General features: G+C 45.6%; 1 protein-coding gene across 2 annotated transcripts in view; it reads right to left on the bottom strand.

Moving 5' to 3' along the window:
* The window catches only part of DIP2B (disco interacting protein 2 homolog B), a 204,593-nt gene that overhangs the window by 33,917 nt on the left and 144,973 nt on the right, over positions 1-25,703 (bottom strand). For both annotated transcript variants that reach the window (XM_040979021.1, XM_040979013.1), the window contains exons 10-23: positions 24,489-24,599; positions 21,178-21,301; positions 20,486-20,595; positions 18,443-18,545; positions 17,289-17,353; positions 14,576-14,669; positions 13,969-14,088; positions 11,237-11,351; positions 10,562-10,701; positions 9,868-10,004; positions 9,174-9,254; positions 6,406-6,533; positions 4,590-4,704; positions 148-349 (exon numbers count right to left, since the gene is read on the bottom strand). In XM_040979021.1, the coding sequence (XP_040834955.1) occupies positions 148-349; positions 4,590-4,704; positions 6,406-6,533; positions 9,174-9,254; positions 9,868-10,004; positions 10,562-10,701; positions 11,237-11,351; positions 13,969-14,088; positions 14,576-14,669; positions 17,289-17,353; positions 18,443-18,545; positions 20,486-20,595; positions 21,178-21,301; positions 24,489-24,599 (1,645 nt within the window). The remainder of the gene's footprint in view (positions 1-147; positions 350-4,589; positions 4,705-6,405; positions 6,534-9,173; positions 9,255-9,867; positions 10,005-10,561; positions 10,702-11,236; positions 11,352-13,968; positions 14,089-14,575; positions 14,670-17,288; positions 17,354-18,442; positions 18,546-20,485; positions 20,596-21,177; positions 21,302-24,488; positions 24,600-25,703) is intronic.

Raw genomic sequence — 25,703 nt, 5'->3', positions numbered from 1 at the left:
TCTTGTAGCCCTTGACCCTTACCATCCTAACTATGTAGAATCATCAAAAATAAATAAATAAATAAATTTATAGAAAAAAAATCAACGTGAGAAAAACATTTCTGGAGATTACAATTTTAAAATAATGGTTTGGTGCCAGTATGTTACCTGGTTGCTTCTGCCGAGGTTTTGGCAAATTGGTCACACATGTATGTGGGCACATGAGGATATTGCAAGGATGCAGAGACCCCTCTAGAAAGAGCTGCTTCGTCTGAGAGATGTGGATTCCTCCCAGTGGAGTTTTTGGCAATGTATTGGCAGGCACCAGAGCAAGACAATAAACTCCCACCTGATGGATGCTGTCAATTGCCTAGGAAGACAGAAATAACAGTTCTCAGTGAGGTTATTTTTATTAGATTGGAAATACTCACAAACCTTGTTTTTCTTTAAGATTTTCCTTTCTCTATTCTGTCCAGTATAGAGCTACAATCTGACAGACCACTAAGAAACCCTTTGTCTAAAGAAGTGACCTCAAAGACTAAGATGCTACACGTTCACCATCACAGTGTAAGCTAGAAGAGGGCGGTGAGACAGACAGGGCCTGCACAGTCAGAGGGAGGTGAGATGGACAGGGCCTGCACGGTCAAAGGGAGGTGAGGTGGACAGGGCCTGCACGGTCAAAGGGAGGTGAGGTGGACAGGGCCTGCACGGTCAAAGGGAGGTGAGGTGGACAGGGCCTGCACGGTCAGAGGGAGGTGAGGTGGACAGGGCCTGCACGGTCAAAGGGAGGTGAGGTGGACAGGGCCTGCACGGTCAAAGGGAGGTGAGGTGGACAGGGCCTGCACGGTCAGAGGGAGGTGAGGTGGACAGGGCCTGCACGGTCAGAGGTCAGAGGGAGATGAGGCGGACAGGGCCTGCAGGGTCAGAGGTCAGAGGCACTGCTAATAGAATGTTTTCTCCCAAGTGAGAACATAAAAATCACAAAAGCTTGTTTTGGTTTTAAAATTTTTATCTGTCCACTATTGCTTATATGCCTATGTGCAAAGCATTTTTATCCTGAACACAGAGGCTGTACTTCACGTGGGCCTGCTAACTCTACAAGAGGGGGATGGGCTCGCTGCTCCACTTTCCATCCAGCTCCCTGGGAAACACAGGAGACCTGGAAAGAGGCTCATGACTCCTGGCTTCAGACAGATTCAGTTCTAAGTGTTGTCGCCACTTGGAGATCTGTCCTTCTCTCTTTTTAAAAAAGAAGTCTTCTTTTTGAATAAAAAAAAACCCATCTGAAAACAAACAAACTAACAAACAAAAAAATACACAAAAGAACCAAGAAGAGGAGGTCCCAGGCACCATGGGCTGAGGCGGCGACACACTAGCCCAGGGTCTCAGCCTCCAGCTCTGCTGTTGCTGCTGCTGTGTCATCTGAATCTGTTTCAACACTATTTACACTATTTATGACCAAGTAATCATAAACATAAATGTGAAAGGACCAAAAAGACTTGTGCTTTGGAAAAATTCTTCGGCTTATGGAAATTAGCTGACATGAAGTCCAACAGGAGGGCTCAAAATCACACTGCTCCAGGCGGACGGGAGGCTTGTATCCCAACCCTGAAGACTCCCAGATCCTCACCAAGGACTATCAGTACGAGCACCGAGGACTACATCCCAACCGTCAAAGAGACCACGGGGAATTGGAGTGTCTTCAGAGGCCAAGAACTCTGAGGTCACCCACCTCCACTTGGATCTCCCACATGGGTTGGAAGAAGCCCAAATCCCGCCTTGCAGGATCCAAGGTCATTGGATCGACAACCAGGAGCACTGAGCGGTCCGCAGAAACAGAACAGTAAACTTCCTTCGGGACTAGGGAGGGGAGCTTTCTCTGGTCCTTGCCTGGTGCCAACTGTGGGTCCCCACCTTCACTGGCAATGACCGTCAGGACCATCAGGATCACTCCAGAAACCCCTCAAAACAAACTAACAAATAAACAAATAAACAACAACAACAAAAAACTAGAATAGATAGAGAACAGCAAGGAAAGCTTAGAAACAGGAAATGGGCAGTAGGGATGCACTTATAACTCACTGGGTGGGACACAAAGATTAGTTACTCCTCACTAGGGTATTGAAGATTTCTCTGCACACCCCTCCTAAAACTGTTCACCTAAACTGTTGACATATGTCTTGTTAGAGTTATAGAGTTAGACTACCCAAAAAACAGCCAGGTTCTGCAAAATCATGCTATAAACTGCTAAATACTAAAATTAAAACAGACATGAGACAGCTGAATAGTAATCTATAGCCATTTTAAGGTGTATAGAACCCAGTTGTATATAAACTAATAATTGTAATGTCAATGTGGTTCAGAACTTGCACTCTCTCTTTTAAAACATATTGGTTACTTAATACTAGATCAATTAATTCCATAATGTTATAAATTGTTGCTGATGTTATAGTGGTGCTTTTAATTGATCAGGATGATACTCTGCCGGCTGTACCTTCAGACCAGAGATGGTCTCCCTAAGAAACTGTTGAACTTATCTGGACAATAAGATGCTGGACTCTATGCTTTGTAGATGCTTGCAATGAAAGAATCTCAACTGAATTTGAACTGTGGTAATGCAACAAGGTGGAGGAATCTACCATGGGGGGGAGCAGGTTTTGGGGAGGGGAGGGGGGAATCCCAGTGCCTATAAAACTGTGTCACGTAATGCAAGGTAATCAATATAAATCCCACTGCTCCATAGCAAATAACTGAACAATTATGTTTTGAATTAAAATGTAATGATTTTATGATTTTTTGGATTCAAGTACATTAAATTATATCTCATATTAACAAATTTGAAGAGATTTATTTAGGGACTTGCAGGGCAGAGTTATAAAGAGATCTTCTATCTGCTGCTTCACTCACAAGGATGGCTGCAATGGCCAGGGTTGGGCCAGGCAAGACAGCAACCAGGAGCTTCCTCCAGGATTCCAGCGCAGGTGCCAGGGCCCAAGCTTGTGCCAGCTCCTGCTGCTTTTCTCAGATCATTACCAGGAGCTGGACTGGAAGTGGAGCAGCACTGACACAGGATGCTGGAGTGGCAGGCAGTGGCTTAACCTGCTGTATAATGATGCTAACGCATCAACTACCCTTTATAATTAATCCTTGACACTAGTTCAAATGTACTAGAAAGAGTGTTCTATTGTGCTACCAATAAGTCTAACTGAAAAGGAGCTAGGGTCCGACTTTCCAATAAATATAAATAAATTTAAAAAAAAGAATTAAGATTACTGTATTAACTGACACTGCATTGAAAGCCTCCTAAAGTTGCGCTGCAGGGAAAAGTAGTAAATCTCTTGGGAAATTTTAAATATACTCACTTCTATAATAACAAAAAAAAGGAGTCCTTCATTAAGATCATACTGTTATGCAGTAATGCCCATTCTGAACAAATCCATCAGGTCGTTGAAAACAGGAAGAGGATGAACAGTGGCCTTTGCACACCTGCCTTCTGGCCATCCTTCAGTTCTGCCATCTTCCCAGTCTTTGTTGTGTAGTCTGTCTTTATCCTCCCCCTCCCCGCCGATTTCCTAGTACAAGTAGCCCAAGTCATGAGATGATAACTGGGACATTTTGGAGGTACCCAGCCCCATGACATATTTCATGCCAGCATCGTTTCTGCCACATTGCTACTAACTGCCAGTGAGTACATCCAAATGTCCTCAGACACCAGAAACACTTCCAGTAACCTAAGGTTGTTACGGTAAGGATGCTTCATGCTATCTGGGCCACCCATCGAGGCAGCCAATACTGACCGAGTTGCTATAACGTGTGCACAGCTGTCAGGCTCTGGGGGTAAAGCAGTAATAGAAGAGCTGAGTGTTGGCCCTCAGGGGGCTTCTGCTGGAGTGGACGCAGAGAACAACATAAACCTACAGCACCAGCTGCCAAGACGGAATGCAGAGTAAGGGGGCAGAAAGCAAAGAGGACAGAGCAGACTTCTCTATTCGTAAGGGAGACAGTGCTTAGGATCGTTCGCTTAGATGCTGGTCAGGTTGGACATGATTATCTACTACATGCAGGCATCATGCGCTGACATCAATTCCTGTAACACTTCTACGGGACCTAGTCAAATAGGTACATCTACCCCTGCTCTCCAGGCGAGGAAATAAACTCAGTGCCTAAAGGCACTGACCTCGTGAGCAGGGTGGCACGGGATTATATCTGTGATTGCCTTGGCGTCACTCCAGCTGACCTCCCGCGCAGGGTAACGCACCCTCGCGAGCCACACGGCGGCATGTGGGGACATGTAGCTGCTGGCAAGTGGAACCCTGGCTGTCAAACACGGGTTCCACGTGTGCACAGCTCAAATGTTCATGGGCAGTCAATACTTCAGCCTGAAACAACTGGCTGAGGCAAGTCAATTCAAAAGCTGAGCAGGAAAATACTCTGTGGACCTCCAGGAGAACTGGCATTAATCATCTGATTTTGCGGATGATAATCAGAATTTGTGAGTGATGGTGGAGAAGAAAGCAGAAGGAGCAAGCGAAGGTGCCTTACGGGCCCACGGAAAGCAAAGGGTAGCAGCTGTCCTCCGCGACCAGAGGGCGAGCCCTGGGCACGCTCACCTGCAGCACACGGCTCATCCACTGGAAACTGTCTTCTTCAGAAGCATCAGGTCTTTGTTCCGCAACCACCACAATGCGCTCATCATAAAATACAGACACAGAAAACACAGCAATTCTAAGAGAGACAGATCAAACATATCAGGACTCCCTTCACAGCCAGCTCTACTTGATTTGTTTAACTGGAATTACAGGAGACATCCCCACCACACCTCCCAGAAATGAGTCATTTAGAAAAGAAAATGTAACAATGATTTCCAGCAAATGAGGATTCATTCATTCATTCAAACAACATGTATGACGCAGCACCGTCATGATGTCGGGACACAGGGGTAAGGAAGACAGAGTTCCTGCTCTGGGGACTTGGGGCCAGAGACAGAACAAACAAAGAAATGTGTAAGAATGTCATGTTGCAATGTAGACTGGGGAAGCAAACTGAGGCAGGGCACAGGAAGGAGTGGTGTGCAGGGTGTCACAGAGGCAGGGCGACTGGGGAGGGTCTCGCCGAGGAGGACACTGGAGCAGAGACCTGGATGAGGTGAGGACGCGAGCCGCGCGGAGATCTGGAGGAAGAGGTTTCCGGGCAGAAGGAACGGAAAGCGAAAAGGTTCTGAGGTAGGGACGAGCTTGGCAGGTTTGAGGAACTGCAAGAAGGCCAGTGTGCCTGGAGCAGAGTGGTGAAGCAGAGAGCCGAGTGAGAGTCAGACACAGGCAGGGCGGCTCGCGGAGCCTGGGAGGCCGAGGGAAGGAGGATGGGGTTGGTTCTGAGTGCGGTCTCCGCTCAAATGTCCCCTCGCTAGTGAGGCATTCCCTCAGCACCTGCTGTAAACCGACAACCGCACCCCCACCCACATTTCTGCTACACAGCACTTGGTGCCTGGTCACATGGTGCCGTTTCCCTGCTCATCTGGTCACTGTTCCACAATGAGAATGCCAGCTTCGCAAGGGCAGAGACTGATGTGTTTTGTTTACCGTGGCGGCCAGAGCATCTAGAACAGTGGCATATATTTGGCACCCAGTGAAGGAAAGCAAAAAGAATGAAAAGCCACTGGAGGGTGGAATATGCTAGCACAGCCGTCTGCCTTGCCTTGTTCTTTCCACATACACACATTTATGAACATCTACTCTGTTACAAGGTGCTGAGAGCTTGGGGTGCAAGTGCAGCTGAGGTCAGAAGATCTATAGTGCCAAGGAGTTCGCATTTCAGGAGGCCACACTGTTACAACAGCCACACTTTAGGAAATGGTCATTTTTTGGTTTCATCAATTTTTCTTACTTTTTAAAGAACAAAAGGGACACCAAGGTTGGTTTGAAGGTATAATCCATGGTTCTAAACTGCTAAGACTAACTTCCTAAATATGTAGCAAGCACTCTCCTTTGCAAGGGAATAAGGTATCTAACAATACTTTGTCTTTGGGAATTTGAAATTAGCACCGAAATGCTATGTCAACCTCCACAATAAAATAATGCAATAATTTAGTTTAAAATAAGTAAGAGAATAACTAATATAAACTCTTATGGCGTGGCGACCTATCCCCTTTAACCTGTCATCATGATTTCTGTACTAAAGAAATGTATTAAGCTGCATGTATTTATAATTCTCCCTAACTAGATAAATCTGGAATTTGGAAACTGTCCTTAGTTCTTGGGATTCAACCAAGAGTAGTAATTAAAATCTGACAAGCAAGATGTCGTCATGCTTTACTGTCTTAACTACAGTCAGAGAACCAGATGCTCAGGAACATTTAAGGCAGGCCCGTCACCAGGCAAGGGAATCGCCTTGGGAAGAGGTGCTGACGTGGAAGCCTGCACTACTCACCTTCCTCTGTAAACAGTCTTCATTGATTCCACTGCCAATCCAGTTGCAACGATGTCATCAGCATTATGCCTCCGACCGCTGACCATCAGCAATCCATCCATTTTCCCAACCACGAACACCAAACTACCCTGAAAGGTAACGGTGATTTATCTTGACTTCTAGGGTTTAGATAGTAACACAGGTATTTTTAAACTTCCTGCCTACAAGTAAGCCTTGTAGAAAATGTAAGATAGCAATGCCATTATCTTACGGATCTTAGAGAAAGGGATGTCATGTCTAGACATTTTGTAAGTCAGCAACACCTTAGAGTCAGCGGGATCTTAGATTGTAATGGGGTGCTGGGGTTGTGGTAGAAGAGCTGTTACGCTGGCACCCTATTTGGACACTACTTCGAGACCTGCTGCTCCATTTCTGATCCAGCTCCCTGTTACCGCACCTGGCAAAGAAGTGAAGGATGCCCCAAGCTCCTGGGCCCCTGGCCCCACGAGGGAGAAACGTTTGAGGCTCCTGATTCCTGGCTCTGTCCTGGCAAAGCCCCAGCTGTTATGGCCATGAGGGGAATAAACTGGCAGAGGGAAGATCTCGGACTCTCCCTCTCACTCTGTAACTCTGCCTTTCAAATAAAATAAATAAAACAAATGAATCATTGCACAATTATGTATTAGGTCATCTTCTGCACCTACTCGTGCAGAGAAAAATGTTAATTCATTTACCACTAAAACAGGAGATTAAAATGGGTTTAAAACAAGAACGACTGAGTTTACAAGGAAATGGTGTTTGCTTTCGGCACTATTAGAAATAGGCTAATAAGGACAGGTCTAAGCAACACCATAGGAGCCATTCTTTTAGAATGAGACAGTAGAGGGCCAGGGAACTAGCAGCCCCTAAAAACACCGGAGTGTAAGTAAGCTTCTAGACCTATCTGCAGGTAACTAACTTTTCTCATCCACCGCAGTCCCTGGGGGGGGGGGGACTCCAAGAGGTGCTTCAGTATGGTAGAACAGCACTGCAGGCAGCACCACAATGGTGTCCCTATGTCTCTTTTTTTTTTTTTTTTAAAGATTTATTTTTATTATTTTTTCATTGGAAAGGCGGATATACAGAGAGGAGAGACAGAGAGGAAGATCTTCCGTCCGATGATTCACTCCCCAAGTGAGCGCAACGGGCCGATACTATGCCGATCCGAAGCCAGGAGCCTCTTCCGGGTCTCCCACGCGGGTGCAGGCTCCCAAAGCTTTGGGCCGTCCTCGACTGCTTTCCCAGGCCACAGGCAGGGAGCTGGAAGGGAAGTGGGGCTGCCGGGATTAGAACCGGCGCCCATATGGGATCCCGGGCGTGCAAGGCGAGGACTTTAACCAATTGCGCCACCGCGCCGGGCCCCCCTATGTCTCTTTAAACTCAAAGCTATTTGCTGAAAAAGATTGTTTTCACTAAAGCAACCCATGGAGGTCAGTGCTGGGACACAGTGGGTTAAGCTATTGCTTGCATTCCTGGCATTTCGTAGTAGAGTGTCTGTTGGAATCCCAACACTTTGGTTCCTATCTAGCTTCCTGGTAATACACCTGGGAAGGAAGCAGAGGATGGCCGAAGTGCTGAGATTTCGGTCCCACCATGCAGGCCCGGCTTGGGCTTTGGTAGCCACCTAAGGAGTGAACGAGCAGATGCGAAAACCTTCTGTCTCTCTACCTTATCTGTCTTCCTTCATCAACTTTCAAAGAAATGAGGGTTTTTTTTTTAATTTTAGATTTCTTTATTTGTATTGGGAAAAAAAATTTACAAAGAGAAGAGACAGAGAGAAATATCCATTCACTAGGTTTATTCACCAAATAGCTGAAACGGAAAGAGCTGAGCCGATCCAAAGCCAGGAGCCAGAAACTCCATCTAGGCTCAGGGTCCCAAAGCTTTGGGTCGTCCTTTACTGTTTTCCCAGGCCACAAGCAGGGAGCTGGATGGGAAGTGGAGCTGCCAGGACCAAACTGGTGCCCCTTGGAATGCTGGGCCTTGGTGGTAGAGGATTAACCAGCTAAGCCACCATGGCAGCTGCTAAATCAATCTTTGTGAGAGTGGGAATTTATCATAACATTTGATGTAGTGTGGTTATTTTATTTGAAAATACTTTTTGCATTAAGTATTACAGTTTTCCTTTGTTACTGAAGGGGATTTTTCCCCATCATTCTAATGTGCAGCAACATGGTAATCAACTAAAAAAAGGTAGTGAGGATAGTGAAAATACAAAAGCTTTAATTTGGACCAGCATGATAGCTCTGCTGGCTAATCCTCCACTTGTAAGCATCATCATCTGGTTTTTGTCCTGGCTGCTCCGATTCCCATCCAGCTCCCTGCCTGTGTGACCTGGGAAGGCAGTGGAGGATGACCCAAAGCCTTGGGACCCTGCACCCATTTGGGAGACCCAGAAGAAGCTCCTGACTTCTGGCTCCTGGCTTCAGATCAGCTCAGTTCCAGCCATTGCAGCCACTTTGGGAATGAGCTAGCGAATGGAAGATTCTTCTTTCTGTTTCTCCTTCTTTCTGTAGATCTATCTTTCCAATAAAAATAAATAAATCTTAAAAAAACAAAAAAGGTCTTAATTTGAAAGCATCAAATGAACTTGGGTAAATAGAATCACTGAATTCATTCTTATAGGAACAGCTCTAAATAGAAGTGGTCCTGTAACATATCTGGACTAATCAGAGTTTGTTCTGTTCTGGTAACTGAAGTTTGAATGTTTGGATTAGATGTACCAAAATTGTTATGAAAGCATCACTTACTGGTCCGACAAAACCAAGCAACCCTGACCGGATGAAAGGCATGTCCCCAACAGGAGAGCCTGCAGAATTTACCGGAATCACCTAAAAGAAAAAAAGGAAGAGAAATAAAAAACTGTGATTTTTTTTTTCCTCAGAAAAATGTTTGATTCTTAGAATATCTTAAATTAAAAAATTGCAACAGTAATACAGGCTTGTTGAAAGGCTAACACCACATGAATAACGAACTTAGAAATTGCACTTCCTCTAATTGATAAAATTTACAATCTGTTGCTTACCCTTTGCATTGTTTTTAGATGCTTATATTAATATAAAAAAGAATGCTAGCGTTAATGCTGCAGCCGACACTGCAAAAGTTACAGTCCCTTTGATAAATGCTTGTTAATACGGAAAAGGCCGAAATTATAGGGTCTGGTGCTGTCGGCAGTTTTAGGATAACAGGTATCCTGAACAAAGAGGAACTACTGTATTACTCACATTTTAAAGATAGGGAAATTGAGGCACTGAGAGATTAAGAACCCGTTCCAGGTTAACTAGTGAGTGGCAGAATCAAGATTTGAACTTGCGAAGTCTAGCTATAAAGCAAGTGCACTTTCAAGCATTACATTATGTATGCTACCTCCCGTCTGCCGGCAGGTGTTCTGTGACACCCTGATCTCACCAGATGCTCTCCCTGTAAAATGTTAACATGTTGTACCTCAAATGTATTTTTTGTCACACCGGCAAGCCCAAAGTACATCATTCCCCCGGTCCTGGAGCTAACACAAATTTCTCCAATTTCGTCTGTCTTGCAGAGATGGGGCGGTCCATCCGGTTTCACAATACACATCATCCCTAAAATACAGAAAATCCAGATAAGGAACAGACTCCAGAAAATAGTTAGAAAATAACAGCTTAACCAATGAAACAGAACCAAAACAGAACAGCTTAGTCCAGGCAGCCCAGGTGTGGGTTACACTGACTGAGCAGCATTAAGAATGCCAAATAGCAATACTAAACATAACATGCTACACACAGACATATTCAAAATTTAAAGTTTTAGAGACAATATCAGATTTAAAATTACTTCAAGGTCCATGAAGACAGTTTAGACAAGGTAGGAGCTACTCCTAGTACGATGAAGCATAAACTCTGAGTGTTGCTTTCCGCCAGGCCTGACGGTGTATTACAATGAAAACAAGGTAACTCCACCACGTCTCAGGGCCAGTTTCCAGGTGTAGAAGTGCAAATGAAACATTCACAACTGGGAACTCACACAGTTTGAGTTTCCCTGGAAGACGGCCATGCCATAACCACTAACCCCGTGGCCAGGCACTGAAGGGGAGAGTCCTGGCTTCTGACCTCTGCTGTTGCTGGGTTTTTCCCTCTCCAAGGGTCTTCCTCCAACTCACCGCCGGGCATGACATGTCCCACGTCCTGGACTGTCAGGGCTGAGTTCTTATCTTCAGTATTGACCCGTATTACTCCATAGCTCAACCCGTTCATCGACAGAATGGCTCTTCCTGGCAACGGAGCCCCAGGCACCCCAGGCCTGAAAAGAAAACGAACCCGTGAACTCTGACAAGATAAATGATGCCAAGGGAAAACACGAATATGAAAGAAACCAAGGAACATTGCCTTTTCCTACCAAAATCTATCACATTAGTAAGTCTGAATAAATAAAACATAATCATGTGTTAACCAGGTGGCTACAGTACATTTCAACTAGCTGTTCAACTACACGGTTCCTGGGAATATGAGAAGCCGATCTTCCAAACTCAGGGCACCATCAAGGAGTCCATCCCCAAGCGAGGCTGCTAACTGAAGAATCCCAAGAGAAGAATCACACAGAAAAAGACCTAACTCACAGATACGAGATGAGAATGAATTTTCAATTTACCAGAAACAATTTGGGCAAGTGTGGGGAAAAGACATGAGATACTTCAAACCACTTTTACAAAGTACTTTTCACGTGTAGCTTCTAAAGGAGAAAGCTAGCTGGCACCTTTCTGTCTTCATCTGGCACATACTGCCTATTTCATCCAAGCCATCAACACCTCAGGAGCATTTGGCACCCTGCACAATACCTGCGGATTGCCACAGTCATGGCTTCAGCGGACGTCGCACACGGACAGATGGCTTCAGGTTTCAGTCCATGGCTTTGGAACAGACTCAGGAAGGCATCACAGGATGAAACCGACCCTAAGCAGGTAAAACAGATTATCTTTACAGAAATGCTGACCTCCATACTGCAGGAGACGGAAGAGGAGTGGAAAGCTGACATGTCCCCAATTCTCAAGAGGACTCACTGTGTATATCATCAATTTCATAGAAATATTTGATTTGGGGCCGGCACTGTGGCTCAATAGGCTAATCCTCCACCTTCAAACACCAGCATCCCATGTGGGCACTCGTTCATATCCCGGCTGCTCCACTTCCCTCCAGCTCCCTGCTTGTGGCCTGGGAAAGCAGTTAAGGATGGCCCAAAGCCTTGGGACCCTGCACCCGTGTGGGAGACCTGGAAGAGCCTCCTGGCTCCTGGCTCCAAATGGGCTCAGCTCTGGCCACTGTGGCCATGTGGGGAGTGAAACAGCGGGTAGATGATCTCTCCCGCTTCTCTCTGTAGGTCTGCCTTTATAATAACAGTAACAGTAATAATAGGTCTCATACCAATTGTCTTGTAAAGACATATTTAAAAAGAAGTGAACAAATATTCATGAGTTTGACACATTTCAAGGTAAAGTTAGTGTCCACCCAACCCATGCAAGGTCACTGATGATTTTTAAGGTAATAACCTGGAAAACTACGACTCCTGCCAGAGCAGTAAATCAATCACAGAGAGAACTGGAGAGAAGCGGCAGCCACTTGGCATGCAGCGTTCCTCCTGCAGTAATTATTGCAGGCAGCGCAGGCCAGCACTGGCCTAGCTCTGTCTCCTGTGTGCTGTTTTTCATGTCTTTTAAATTTTTAAAATAAATTTGTCACTTACTTCTTTTTCTTTGAAAGGGAGCATGTGCATATGCCCACACCCGTGTCAGGTTTTTGATCACAGTATACCTTGCTATACATCTGGACTGAGCCGCCTGATTGCAAATCTCTGACATTCCTATTCCTCAATATTTATATATTTTTCAGATTTTGGGTGTTTTTTTTATCATATTTTTAAAAAAACATGTAATTATTATTATTTTTATTTATTTATTTTTTTTTGGAAAGGCAGATAGAGAGGAGAGACAGAAACATTTTTCATTTGCTGGTTAACATCCTAAGTGGCCACATTGGCTGGAGCTGAGATGAGCCGAAGCCAGGAGCCTGGAGCTTCCTCCGGGTCTCCTGTGTGGGTGCGGGGTCCCAAGGCTTTGGGCCATCCTCCACTGCTTTCCCAGGCCACAAGCAGAGCTGTGGAAGGGAAGCGGAGCAACTGGGCTATGAACCAGCTGTCAGGGCATGCAGGGCGAGGATCTGGCCACTGGGCCATGGCACTGCCCACCTCCATTTTTTCCCTTGTTGAGGTCTGTCTCATGTATATGCATTAAACCAGGATGAACAACGTGACTGCTGACTAAATGAAGAGCTCAGCAGGCAGCGCTTCGCCCGGTCCTTCCATCGGCAGGATCAGGCAGAAGAAGGTAAAACAGCAACATGCCTAACGTTTGTGCACATTCCTTTGATGTGCCTCTGGGGAGAATTTAAATAAAGTCCTCTTGCTTATATCAAATCACTTTCTCACTGTTCCTTTTATGTAAGGAATATCCATGGTTATGAGACAGAAAAAGGATATACACGCATGAGCAAGAGGAAATGGTTTAAAAAGCTTACAGACTCATCAGGAGATGAAAGGATAAGTAAGATGTGATATAGCCATAAATGGAGCATCATTTGCCAATAAAAAGGAAAAATTACTGACATTTGCAAAAACTTGGGTAGACCTTAAAAACACTAGACTGACAGGCCCAGCGCAGTAGCCTAGTGGCCAAATTCCTTGCCTTGCATGCACCAGGATCCCATGTGGGCGCTGGTTCATGTCCCAGCTGCTCCACTAGTAGAAGACGGCCCAAAGCCTTGGGACCCTGCACCTGCGTGGGAGACCCGGAAGAGCCTCCTGGTTCTGCCTTGAGATGGGGTCAGATTCATCTACTGCAGCCACTTGGGGAGTGAACCAGAGGCTAGAAGATCCTTCTCTACCTCCTCCTCTCTGCAGATCTGCCTTCCTTTCCAACAAAAACATAAACTTTAAAAATAAAAACAGAAGAAAAAAAGAGAATACTAGACTGCAGTGAGGAAGGGCGCTGCATATGCCAATGCAGCCTGCATGATGAGACCTGCCACCCACATGGGGACCAGGGTGAAGGCAGAGCCCGCCCACTGCAGCCATCTGACAAGCTAACCAGTGAAGGGACATCATTTCCTAACTCCTGCAAATAAATAAATAATTAAAAGGAAATAAACAGACAACTAGAGTGGGCGAAAGAGCCCACTACAAGAGACTACATACAGAAGGCTGCATTTCTAGTGTCTAGATCAGACAAATGCACAGACACCAAGGGTACAACAGTGGCGAGTAGCGTTGGGAGGAAATGAAGGACGGATAATAAGCAGGTAGTTTGGTTTTGGAGTAATGAAAATGTTCTAAATTTAGTTGTGGTGGAAGTTACATATCTGGAAACAGCAATAAACAGTGAATTATACAGTATAAATGGGTGAATTTTATGGTACATGAATTACATCACAATAAAAATGTTTTTCTAAGGAAGCATACAAGAGGATAGTAAAACACGGTGAGAAGTCGCGCTGGCTGCAGGAGGGAACGGGCACTCACAGGGATTCGCTCCGTCGGTCACAATCAGCATCCGCAGGGAGCCCAGGCTCACGTCTCTCTGGTCCCGATGGGCCATCATGGCCCAGTGCAAGTCCCGGCACTTGACCAAAGCTACCTTGGCTAGAGTCAACAAAGACACAGTTAATACCCACTCACACGCTCAACTTGGCATGTATTCCACTCACTATGAAAGTCCACTATATATACAACACCAGATATTTTGGCTTATTTGTTTATTTTCACTTAGGGAAAATAAAAAAAAAGACTGTGCCAACCACTTGCAAGCAGACAGTCCTGCATTTAGACCACCGACTGGACACATAATTGCTCGCTGCGACCTCCGGGCCAGCCACAGTAGCCTGGCCAAGACGACTCTGCTCAGCAGAGCTCTCACTAGCCCCGTTCTGGGGCCAGGAGTGGGAGAACCATCCCAATTCGGAAGGGTATCAGTGAGATGAAAAAGTCAGCATACTTCTTAATTCAACAGCAACTGGACTCTAAACCTAAGTCACGAAGCCACACAAATGTGCCTCTAGAAGGGAGACTAGAACATGCTGGACGTGCTGATTCAATCACATAACTGAGGCTGAGGAGCTGCACGTGTTACCTTTATGAGCGTGTACTCTTTGAACCCAGGAGAGAGGACAGGTCTTCATAACAGAGTAGGGCACGCTAATTGTATGCATCTTATTCATCACATTCTGGAAGGCAAAGGAACAGAGATAATGAACACCTAAGTCACACTCGCACTTGAACTGATTTTTTACAAGATGTATGTACTTATTTGTTTGGAAGCAGAGTTACAGGTACAAGCAGAAAGATTGTTTTTGAAGATTTACCTATTTATTTTTATCAGAAAGATTTACAGAGAGGCGGAAAGACAGAGAGAATGACCTTCTGACCACTTGTTAACTCCCCAAGTGGCTGTCATTGCCCAGAGCTGAGCTGATCCGAAGTCAGGAGCCAGGAGTTTCTTCCAGGTCTCCCATGTGGATGCAGAGTCCCAAAGCTTTGGCCCATCCTTGACAGGTCTCCCAGGCCACAAGCAGGGAGCTGGATGGGAAACGGGGCTGCCGGGATTAGAACGAGCACCCACATGGGATCACGGGACGTTCAAGGAGAAGACTTTAGCCGCTAGGCCACAGCACCGGGCCCAAAATTCTTATTTCTTAATGGAGGTGCTGTTTTGCCTTGATAGATAAAGCTGAAGGGAGTTGTAACTTAGCATTTCCTTGCCACCCAACCAAGAACAGCCAGATCTTCTTTTCCAGACAGAAGCGGTGTCGCAGGGCAGCCACGCTCTGGTATTTAGATTGGCCATTTTCTTCACCAGGTAAGAGGCTCATAGAAACAAAGATGTCCACAGAACGCAGTGTCCTTCCTCCCTCAGGTTTCAAGCTCTCATGGCCAACGTGCTTTCCCACACCCCTCCTGCATTCACTTTCCTTAACACTCACACCGGAAGTTTCAAATTCCTGATCAAAATGGGCCAGAAAAGAGGCTCGGGGCAGTAGATTTGTGACTAAAATCTTTGCCGTGCACCCGCTGGGATCCCATGTGGGCGCCGGTTCTAATCCCGGAGGCCCCAGCTTCCCATCCCGCTCCCCGCTCGTGGCCCGGGAAAGCAGTCGAGGACGGCCCTCTTAAAGGGTATGCCACACATGGGAGCTTTTCCACATGAAATGTTCCCACTTAACCCTTCCCTTCCAACAATGTGGCTAAACCTGATCCAGCTTTAAGATTTATTTTTATTTATTTAGTTTTTTTAAAGATTTATGTTACTTGAAAGTCAGAATTACAGGATGGGGGAAGTCAGAGAGAGATTTTCCAATCCACTGCTTTACTCCCCAGGTGGCTGTTACAGCCAAAGATGGGTTGGTTTGAAGCTGAGATGCCAGAGCTGCTTCTGGGTCTGCCACCTGAATACACAGGTCCAAGGGCCTGGTCATTCTCTGTTGCTTTCCAAGGCCATAAACAGGGAGGTGGATCCAAAGTAGAGCTGCTGGGACTCAAACCACTGCTCATGTGGGATGTCAGTGCTGCAGGTGGAGGATTAACCTGTTATGCCACTGCACCAGCTCCTATTTTTATTTATTTGAAAAATAGAGTTAAGAGGAGGGGGAAGGAAGAAAGAGAGAGAGAGAGAGAATAGGAACAAGAATCTCCCATTCACTGGTTTATTTCCCAAATTGCTGCAGCAGTCAGAGTTGGACCAGTCCGAAAGTCAGGAATCGGGAGCTTCTTTGGGGTCTCCAGGGTGGCTGCAATGGCCCAAGGATGGAGTTATTGTGTTGCTTTCCCAGGCACACTGGCAGGGAACTGCGCTGGAAGTGGAGCAGCCTGGACCTGAACTGGCACCACAGACTGCAGCCTAATTTACTATGCTATCAAGTAGGGTCCATTTGTTTTTTTTCAAAGTCCAACCCATTTGTTACCTCTTCCGTAAAAACTGCCTCGATGGGCCCAGTGGCATGGCCTAGTGGCTAAAGTCCTCGCCTTGAACGCGCCAGGATCCCATATGGGCGCCGGTTCTAATACCGGCAGCTCCACTTCCCATCCAGCTCCCTGCTTGTGGCCTGGGAAAGCAGTCGAGGACGGCCCAAAGCTTTGGGACCCTGCACCCGTGTGGGAGACATGGCTCCTGGCTTTGAATTGGCTTTTGTGGTCACTTGGGGAGTGAATCATCGGACGGAAGATCTTCCTCTCTGTCTCTCTTCCTCCTCTCTGTATATCTGACTTTGTAATAAAAATAAATAAATCTTTAAAAACAAGCTGCCTTGATGCTCAGAGCTGGAAGGATCACCTTTCTCTAACACCCGAAGAATGCTACCTGCTCCTCTTGTTTAGCTCAGAATGCAGCCCGTGCGAGGCAGTCACTCATGTTCTGCTGGAAGCTGGGTGTCCTCTGCAAAGACTGATCTTTCAGGAGCTTATATTTCAAGTAAGCCCTAAGACATGTTCTAGTTACATATTATGCCAGCCTTAATTTGATTAAACTGGAAAATCAGATTTACAGAGAAAAACATTGTCCATTCTCTGGTTTACTCCCCAAGTGGCTGCGATGCCCAGAGCTGAACTGATCGAAAGCCAGGAGCCAGGAGCTTCTTTGGGGTCTCCCACACAGGTGCAGGGTCCCAAGGCTTTGGGTCGTCCTTGACTGCTCTCCCAGGCCACAGGCAGGGAGCTGGATGGGAAGTGGGGAAGCCGGGACACGAACTGGCACCATATGGGATCTTGGTGTGTGCAAGGCTAACCTGCTGGGCCCCAGCCTTCATCTAAAGTACAATTTACACTTAAGGTCCTAATTCTGAGTCACTCACCGCAAACATGCCATGCCACAGTCCCGCATCTTTCTTGAAGTCCAGAACATTCACAACTGTCTCTCCTAAAACAGGGGAGTAAGGGGTGGGTGGGGACAAACAAGAGGAAATCATCTTTAGTGTAACACAGAAAATTGCTCCCATTCTCTTAATTCAACAACTGATTTTGTGCTTTTAAGGAGAAGACTTGAAGTCCCTGGGGTCTTCTGGGAGCTGGAGGGTCTGACCACGGGGCGGCGTGGTCAACAGCAGGGACGCTCCATCATTTGTAACTTCCTCCAGGAGTTTCTGCTTTCCTAGTGTTACCCCGAGTCCTTGTTTATGTTAGAGCTTGAATGTTTCACAAACAAGTGAACAAAAATGTTGATGTATTTATAGCATGTACTTCTAGATATATGTCCATATTTAGATATGAGATTTGTATATACCACTCTATATCCAATTTTCTCCCATTTAATGATGTAGTTTAAAAACTCCCCATAACTATAATACTCAAGAGGAATTTTACACCATAAGGTATAATCCATTGCATGTATGCGCTATAATCTAATGAGTTCCAATTTTGAGGCATTTTAATTGCTTTTGCTGTATATATATATTTATACATTTTTACCAGTTCAGAAAGCTGTTCTATGAAGAACCCATATTAATTTGTTTCACTGTAAATTAAAAAAATAAACATTGCAGAAACATGACAGAGAACACTGCAAGACAAACAGCTGCTTGCCAAATGCATAAACACAAATTCAAGAATAAATACTACTATATTCTGTGTCTTTAATGTACATTTTTTTGTGGTTAAGTTTCTTTGACCTCAAATGTATAGGCATATATTATATATACACACACACACACACACACACAGATGCAAATATCTAAATTCTACCAATAATAAGAACATGATTTTCACCAAGGTTTTCTATTTCTGTTTTCTTACAAACCGTGCCTTACATACTTAGTTTCCCCAGATTTTCAGTTCCTTCACAATACAGCATATTTGTGAAAAAGAAGAAAACAAAAGTGAGCCAAGAATGTGTCTTCCAAGATTTCACTCTGAATTGGGTCGTTAAATACAATTCAATCAGAGAGCATTGTGCTCCCGGCCACAGAGCTCTGCAGCGAACAATGCGGGCAGTCATGGCATGGGGTCTGACCTTCAGAATAATTGCAGGCCTGGGACAGAGCTTGGCAGTGAGACAGCATGGCAAGCCGGGACACTGTGACTCCCATCACACTCCCTTCTTTGCTTGTTTTATACTAGGAGAAAAACAAAAACATTAAAACATGGTAAAACGGCCTATTTCAAATAGGCCCGCAACCAAAATCCAGATAGGCCATTGCAGCCGACTGAATTGAACATGCTAAATATGCACTGACGTGAAACTTGAGAGCAGGCACTCAGATCGCAAACCCGACGTCTACAGAGCTGTCTGACCGGTCATCAGCATGCAGGGGCTGCTAGAGTGTTACAACAATGACTGCAGCTGCGTATGGAGGAGCCCAGCACCAGCTCCAGGTGTCCCTGGCAGCACGGGGAAGCGGTCGTGTGATGCCAAAGCCCACGCCGTCTACGTGCCTGGTGTGAAGTGAGAGCCTACAGCCTATGCACACCTTCCCAGAGGAGTCGCCTCTGGGTGGTATGTAAGTCACCTAGCATGGTGTAAGTGCCACCTAAACGGCTGCTTTACTGCATTGTTTAGGGTATAATAACAAGTTCAGTACAGACACGATTCTTTCCTCCCCCGTCTTTCCCGCCCGCAGTTGCTGGATCCCTGCTGCTCACGTTCATTGCAGAACTGAGAGCGCAGCCCAGGAAGCCGGGCAGCAACGGGTGAAGGATGATAGAAGTCACTCATCAGCCAGGAACGTCTGGGCTGTTTGGTGGTGTAACTGGTCGTGCATTTGTGTTTTAAACATACTTGGATGTCTGTGGAGTAGCATGTTAAGCCTCTGCCAACAACAGTGGCATCCCATGTGGACACTGGTTTGAGCCCTGGCGGCTCTACTTCTGATCCAGCTCCCTGTTAATGGCCTCGGAAAGCAGCAGAGGGCGGCCCCAAGCCTTTGGGCTCCTGCAGCCTTGAGGAAAGAGTGGAAGAAGCTCCCGGCTTTGGACAACCCAGCTGCCATTTAGTGAGCAGAATCAGTGGTTGGAAGATCTCTCACTCCTCTTTGTAATTCTGCCTTTCTAATAAAAATCAATCAATTTTAGAAAAAAAGTCATCCTTGCATCCAACAGAACCCCATCATCTCATCACCACCACAGCACTTATTCATTCATTCATTTTTTTCTTTTAACATTTGTTTTTATTAGAAAGTCAGATATACAGAGAGGAAGATCGCTGTCTGCTGATTTATTCCCCAAGTGACCACAAGAGCTGGAGATGCACCTATCCGAAGCCAGGAGCCAGGAGCCTCTTCTGGGTCTCCCACGTGGATGCAGGGTCCCAAGGCTTTTGGGCCGTCCTCAATTGCTTTCCCAGGCCACAAGCAGGGAGCTGGATGGGAAGTGGGGCTGCCGGGATTAGAACTGGCATCCATATGGGATCCCGGGCGGTCAAGGTGAGGACTTTAGCCACTAGGCTACTGTGCTGGGCCCCACAGCATTCATTCTTTATAGTCTTCAGTGACTTTTCTTACAAAAAGGATCAATTATTTTCTTGTCTATTTTTAACTTTAAATTTTATTTCATTTGTACACACGCATGCGGGCGCACATACACGCACTTTCTAAACACTGGGGGATCACTCCTCAAATATCCACAACAGCTGGCCTGAGCCAGACCAAAGCCAAGAATTCAGAATTCAGTATTGTCTCCCACGTAATAGGGACCCAAGTACTTGAATTATCGTCTGCTGCCTTCAAAGAACACTTTAGCAGGAAGCTGAAACTCAAAGTTGAGTTGAGATTTGAAATGAGACGCTTGGATACGGAACGCGGGCATCACCAACACGACCTGATCATTGGACCAAACGCCCACCGCTGCTTTCTTTCCAATGTGTATTTATGCTAAAAGCAGCTAGAAGGTCTCAAGTCACAGAAATCTCACAAAACAAGAAGACTCCACACCACAACTCCAGAAGTGCAACTAACACCACAACTCCAGAAGTGCAAAAAGTGAGTTTTAAATTTTGTTAAGATGGCAACTGCGGGCAGAGGAAAAGCTAGAACGCGTGTTTTACAGCCCCAGGACTTACCTCAATGTAAGCGGGTTCTGTGCCAGCGGGTGATATCTGGGGCTGCCAGTCTTTAGGTGGTTTTGAAAGGTACTTGGAATCTGTTACAACCCATTTGAGCCGAGGCCATCCTAAACGAAACCCAAAGGAAAAACTGAACGGCCTAGGCTATCTCTAACGGAGTTCACACTGAACCGGTCATTTTAAATATCGAACAACTAAATTAAAAGTCATTTCATAATCAATAAAACACTGCATCCATTTTATTAGCTTCAGTAAAAAATTTTGAGACAGTCACACCTTCTTTCAACAGTATCCGTTTCACATGCCAGTTCAGGCCTTGATGCTACCCCGACCACTGGGAAGCTCATTGGGCAGTGGAAGTGCCCTGGTTAGTGTCTACCCTCTGTCTCCACAAGTGGCATTTTGCTTTAATGCAGAGTGGGAGTTTATTCCAAACAGCAGCATAAAGGTTAAGGGTGTGGGCTGTTGAACCAGACAGATTTGGGGGGTCAAATTGTTGCTCTGCCATTTATTAGCTGTGACTTTGGGCAAGATACTTCACCTCTGCCTGTTTCTTCACCTGTAAAATGAGGAAAACCCACTTCATACTATTGTGAGAATTAAGAAAACATGTAACAGTTTAGGTATTGCAACTCAGAATGTGAACCAAAGAACTCAGTACTGATAATTCAATTAGAAACAACACTAACCTTTAAACTGCACAATTTCTCCATTCTGGGTCTTCGGCAGTCCCTTTAGACAAACTTCGCTGGTGAGAGCTAAGGCAACGCCACAGCTTCCCAGCAAGAAGCCAATCTGCTGTCCTCCAGCATCCTGTGGAGAGAAGAGAATGAGCAGGGCAGGGCAGCAAACGGGAGCATCCCTGCCTCGGGCAGAACCCTGACGCTGGCACGCGGGAGCGCCCCTGCCTCGGGCAGAACCCTGACGCTGGCACGCTAAGTCATGGAGTCCCACTGTTTTCTGGCAAACGCCGACATCAAGGACAGTAGGCTCATCCAAATATTTTTCACAATACAGTGACTTCTGCTTACAAATCAGGTAATTCATCAAACTGACCTTGTTGATAATGAATCCTATTAACCAAAAATGACAGTTTCATTCAAAAGTCAAAAATGATGCTCTTTCACACTGGCTTCAGGAAAATGAAACAGAATATGGTGAAGCTGCCTTACTCTAGATCCCACCCCCAATAAGACAGCGGAGCAATTCAGACCACAGCTAGGTGAGGTAAATGAATACGAAATATTCAAATTTGTAACAAAGGTGATTGGACAGTTTATACCAAATCCATATTCTCTTTTTGTTATTCTATTTTTTAACAGGTAGATTTAAGTCCAGAAAAAAAAAGCAGTTTAAAATATATCTATTAAAATATCACTTTAAAAATAATCATTATGGACAATTTTGTTGCATCTTTAAAAAACATATATTTACTTATTAGAGATTATTACAGACAGAGAAAGAAAATCTATGTCTCTGTCTGTGTGAGAGAGAGAGGGCAGGTGAGTGTGAGAGAGGGAGAGTTCAAATGTCCAGCGAGTCACTCCCCACAGGACCTCAACAGCCAGGCTGAAGCCAGGCCCAGGTGTAGCCAGGAGTCTGGGACTCGAACTGAGTCGGGTTTCAGAGACCCAACAACTTGGGCCCGTGTTCTGCTTCCTTCGTGGGCACACCAGCAGGAAGCTGATCAGGAGTGGAGCAGCCATGGCCCACAGCAGCCTTTTAATTAGCGGATAACACCATCACCAGCCGTCCAACGCTCTGGGTGACAACACTGGCCTCCGTCGGCTGATTTCTCGTTCCTCTCAGAAAATGATTTTTCCCTATAAACCCATACTTGCTACCATACATTTATTTTTTTAAATTTTTTTAAAGATTTATTTATTTATTGGAAAGTCAGATATACAGAGAGGAAAGACAGAGAGGAAGATTTCCGTCCGATGATTCACTCCCCAAGTGAGCGCAACGGCCGATGCTATGCCGATCCGAAGCTAGGAGCCAGGAGCCTCTTCCGGGTCTCCCACACGAATGCAGGGTCCCAAGGCTTTGGGCCGTCCTGGACTGCTTTCCCAGGCCACAGGCAGGGAGCTGGATGGGAAGTGGAGCAGCCGGGACCAGAACCGGCGCCCCTTGAACTCCTGGTGAGTTCAAGGCGAGGACTTTAGCCACTAGGCCACGCCGCCAGGCCCCATACATTTATTTTTTATACAATTTCTCAGTAATAGATTACATAAGAAAACTAGGGTCAAACAGCCCCTGGAGAAATTATTCAAACATAGCAATCTGTTATATATGTTTTATTTAATAGGGTGATGTGTTGTCAAAGTAAAAATGCTTTTAAAAATAAGATTTCTTCTTATTAGAAAGACAGATCTACAGAAACAAAGATCCTCTGTCCACTGGTTCGTGCAAATGGCCACAACTGGAGGAGCCGAGCTGACCCAAAGCCAGGAACCTCACCTAGGCCTCCCCTGTGGGTGCAGGGGACCACGAGTTTGGCTCATCCTCCCCAGCTTTCAGGAGGGACGCACATGGAGCGGTGAGGGGGGAAGGGGACACCCATCTAGCCAGCCAGATCAAACAGGGAGCCACACACAGGGAGATGGACGGGAAGTGAGGCAGCCAGGACATGAACTGGTGCCCATCTGGGATGCTGGCACTTAGAGATGGAGGACGAGCTAACTGAGCTGTGGCGCTGTCTGCAAAGTAAAAATTCTCAAATGAGCGTAGGAACGGTGGTGACGCATTACCACCACATCAGTTTTTGCTTAATGGGAACCCAGCTTATATGATGAAGTTAAAGGAAGCCCTCTACAAAATTTCTGAGGCAAAAAAGGTACTCTTTGTAAATAATTGTTGAAAAGCCAAGTATGGTCCATTTTTACCTTTTTTAAAAAAATCAACAGGCAGACACACACTTGGAGGTGGCGGGAGGAAACCTCCCATTTACTGGTAACCCAGATGTGAGGGCGATCTGGCTGCGACATCTGTCACCCCACTGATCACCAGGGCTGATTCGGCTGATCTGGCTGGCTACGGGGGTGTCCCCCTCCTCCCTCACCACTCCACGTGCGTCCCTCCTGAAGCTGCACGCTCGGTCGACCAACCCCACTAGAGGAGGACTGGTCTTTGGTCAAGGGTATACAAGGAGCTGTGCTCCCCTGTTAGAACCTCCGAACAAACGCTCAAGGTCCATTTACTGGTAACCCAAATGCCTGTAACAGGTGGAGTTGGACCAGGGTTAAGCCAGGAAGCTAGAACGGAATCTGAGTCCCTGAATCACGTACCATTATCCACTCCCTGCCAGAGTGGCTAGTAATGAGGACATAGACTCAAAAGCACAGCTGGGGGCCCAGCGTGGTACCCTGGCGGCTAAAGTCCTTGCCTTGCACGCGCCGGGATACCATAGGTGTGCTGGTTCGTGTCCCAGTGACCCTGCTTCGCATCCAGCTCCGCGCTTGTGTCCTGGCAAAGCAGTTGAGGATGGCCCAAAGCCTTGGGACCCTGCACCTGTGTGGGAGACCAGGAAGCAGCTCCTGGCTTCAGATCAGTTCAGCTCTGGCCGTTGTGGTCACTTGGAGAGTGAATCATTGGATGGAAAATCTTCCTCTCTATCTCTCTTCCTCTCTGTATATCTGACTGCCCAATAAACATTAAAATAATAATAATAATAAAAAAAAGCAGCACAACTGGAACCCAACACCAGGCACTCTACCATGGGATGCAGGCAGCTCAAGTAGCATCTTGACCACTGTGCCAAACATCCACTCAAAATGATATATAACAGTACAAAAATGGTTTTAACTGAAAGCACATTACTTGCATGACACTTGTAAATGTTAGTAATACTTTTACACATTTCATATGTTTAGAAAGAGCAGCTGGGTGCTTCAGAAAGTTGTCACACTGTTCTGACATCATGACTGAGTCAACCAATCGAACAGGAACCCAATGTTGGTCATATCAGATCAGGCTACACTCTTAAACTTAGCAATGTTACCTTTCTGGTAAGAGGTACCTCTATAGGCACTGGAATCACTTCCGCCAGGAGACATCCATAAAAAGCCACCATAAACATGACCGGATCATTGTTGGGGTAAACCAAGGCTACCTAGAATTCATAATGACATTCAATAACTGGAAGAAAATGATAATTTAGTTTTCAATGTTATTCTCTAGGATATATAATATGTGCCATGAGCAATAATAAGTAAAAACATTCAATAATCATTTTCTCAAAAGGAAATTAACCAAGAAGAACATACAATCTAAAAAAGAGCTCTACCATGCTCATATCATCACTTTTGAAATCTAAGGCAATTTACTTTAGTGCAGGGACACAGACTTATCAAAAATGTAACAGGTCTCGCCAGCTAGAAAGGCATTTTAAAGCTCGGCCTCAGATCTCTTAGAACCTACACATTCACTGACGCTATGACTGATGTATGGCCAACGTAAGGTTAGTACGAATGCCAACTCACTCAGCCACCATTGTGAATATGAAGTTAATGCATCAACACACGGTCACCAGCAGAATCTCCACACTATGCTACCAACCACGTATGCTGTTGAAAATGCAACCAACACAAAACCACAGCAGCCACCTTCACCGTGGGGCCCGAGATCTTGGTCCTCCCAGATCAACTCACCTTCCCTTCTTCTGCTTTTATATTCTCCTAATTCACTCCTAACATAAGTTCAATTCTGAACCTTAAACACAACTTCTAGAGCTAATATTCTAATTCTGCTTATATAGCCAATCCCCTTCTGCACCCAGTATTCCTGCTGCTAAGCAGACACAACATCACCAAAGGACTCACGAGAAAATGGTTGTTTGTCACATGCAACAAACAACACTGAAGAAGCTCTGTGTGGTAATGCAAAGAGGGTCTAAGAGGTCGGCTCAGATTTTATGCAAGGAAAACTTGTCTCTCATAAAAAGTCAACAACTGTGTATCTTATTCTACATATGCCAAGTAAAAAAAGAAATCCTACATGATAACACGTAACTATATTTAGAACGTTATGAGCAGGAAAAAGCTTTCAAAAATTAAAAATTTAAACATCAATTATAATTAAAGGAAAATGAAGAATGATATCCATTTGTTTCTGCTAAGGAATTACATGAATTTCTCTCCCTTTCTACGTAAAATTGTCCAGAATGTTCTACGAGGCATTTTGTAAGGGAAGCAAATCAAATAAACTGTACTATTAC

Source organism: Ochotona curzoniae, unplaced genomic scaffold (genome assembly GCF_017591425.1).
Source record: "Ochotona curzoniae isolate NIBS_2020 unplaced genomic scaffold, NIBS_Ocur_1.0 contig_1014, whole genome shotgun sequence".
NCBI classification, from domain to species: Eukaryota; Metazoa; Chordata; class Mammalia; order Lagomorpha; family Ochotonidae; genus Ochotona; species Ochotona curzoniae.
This window is presented reverse-complemented; position numbering and strand designations above follow the sequence as displayed.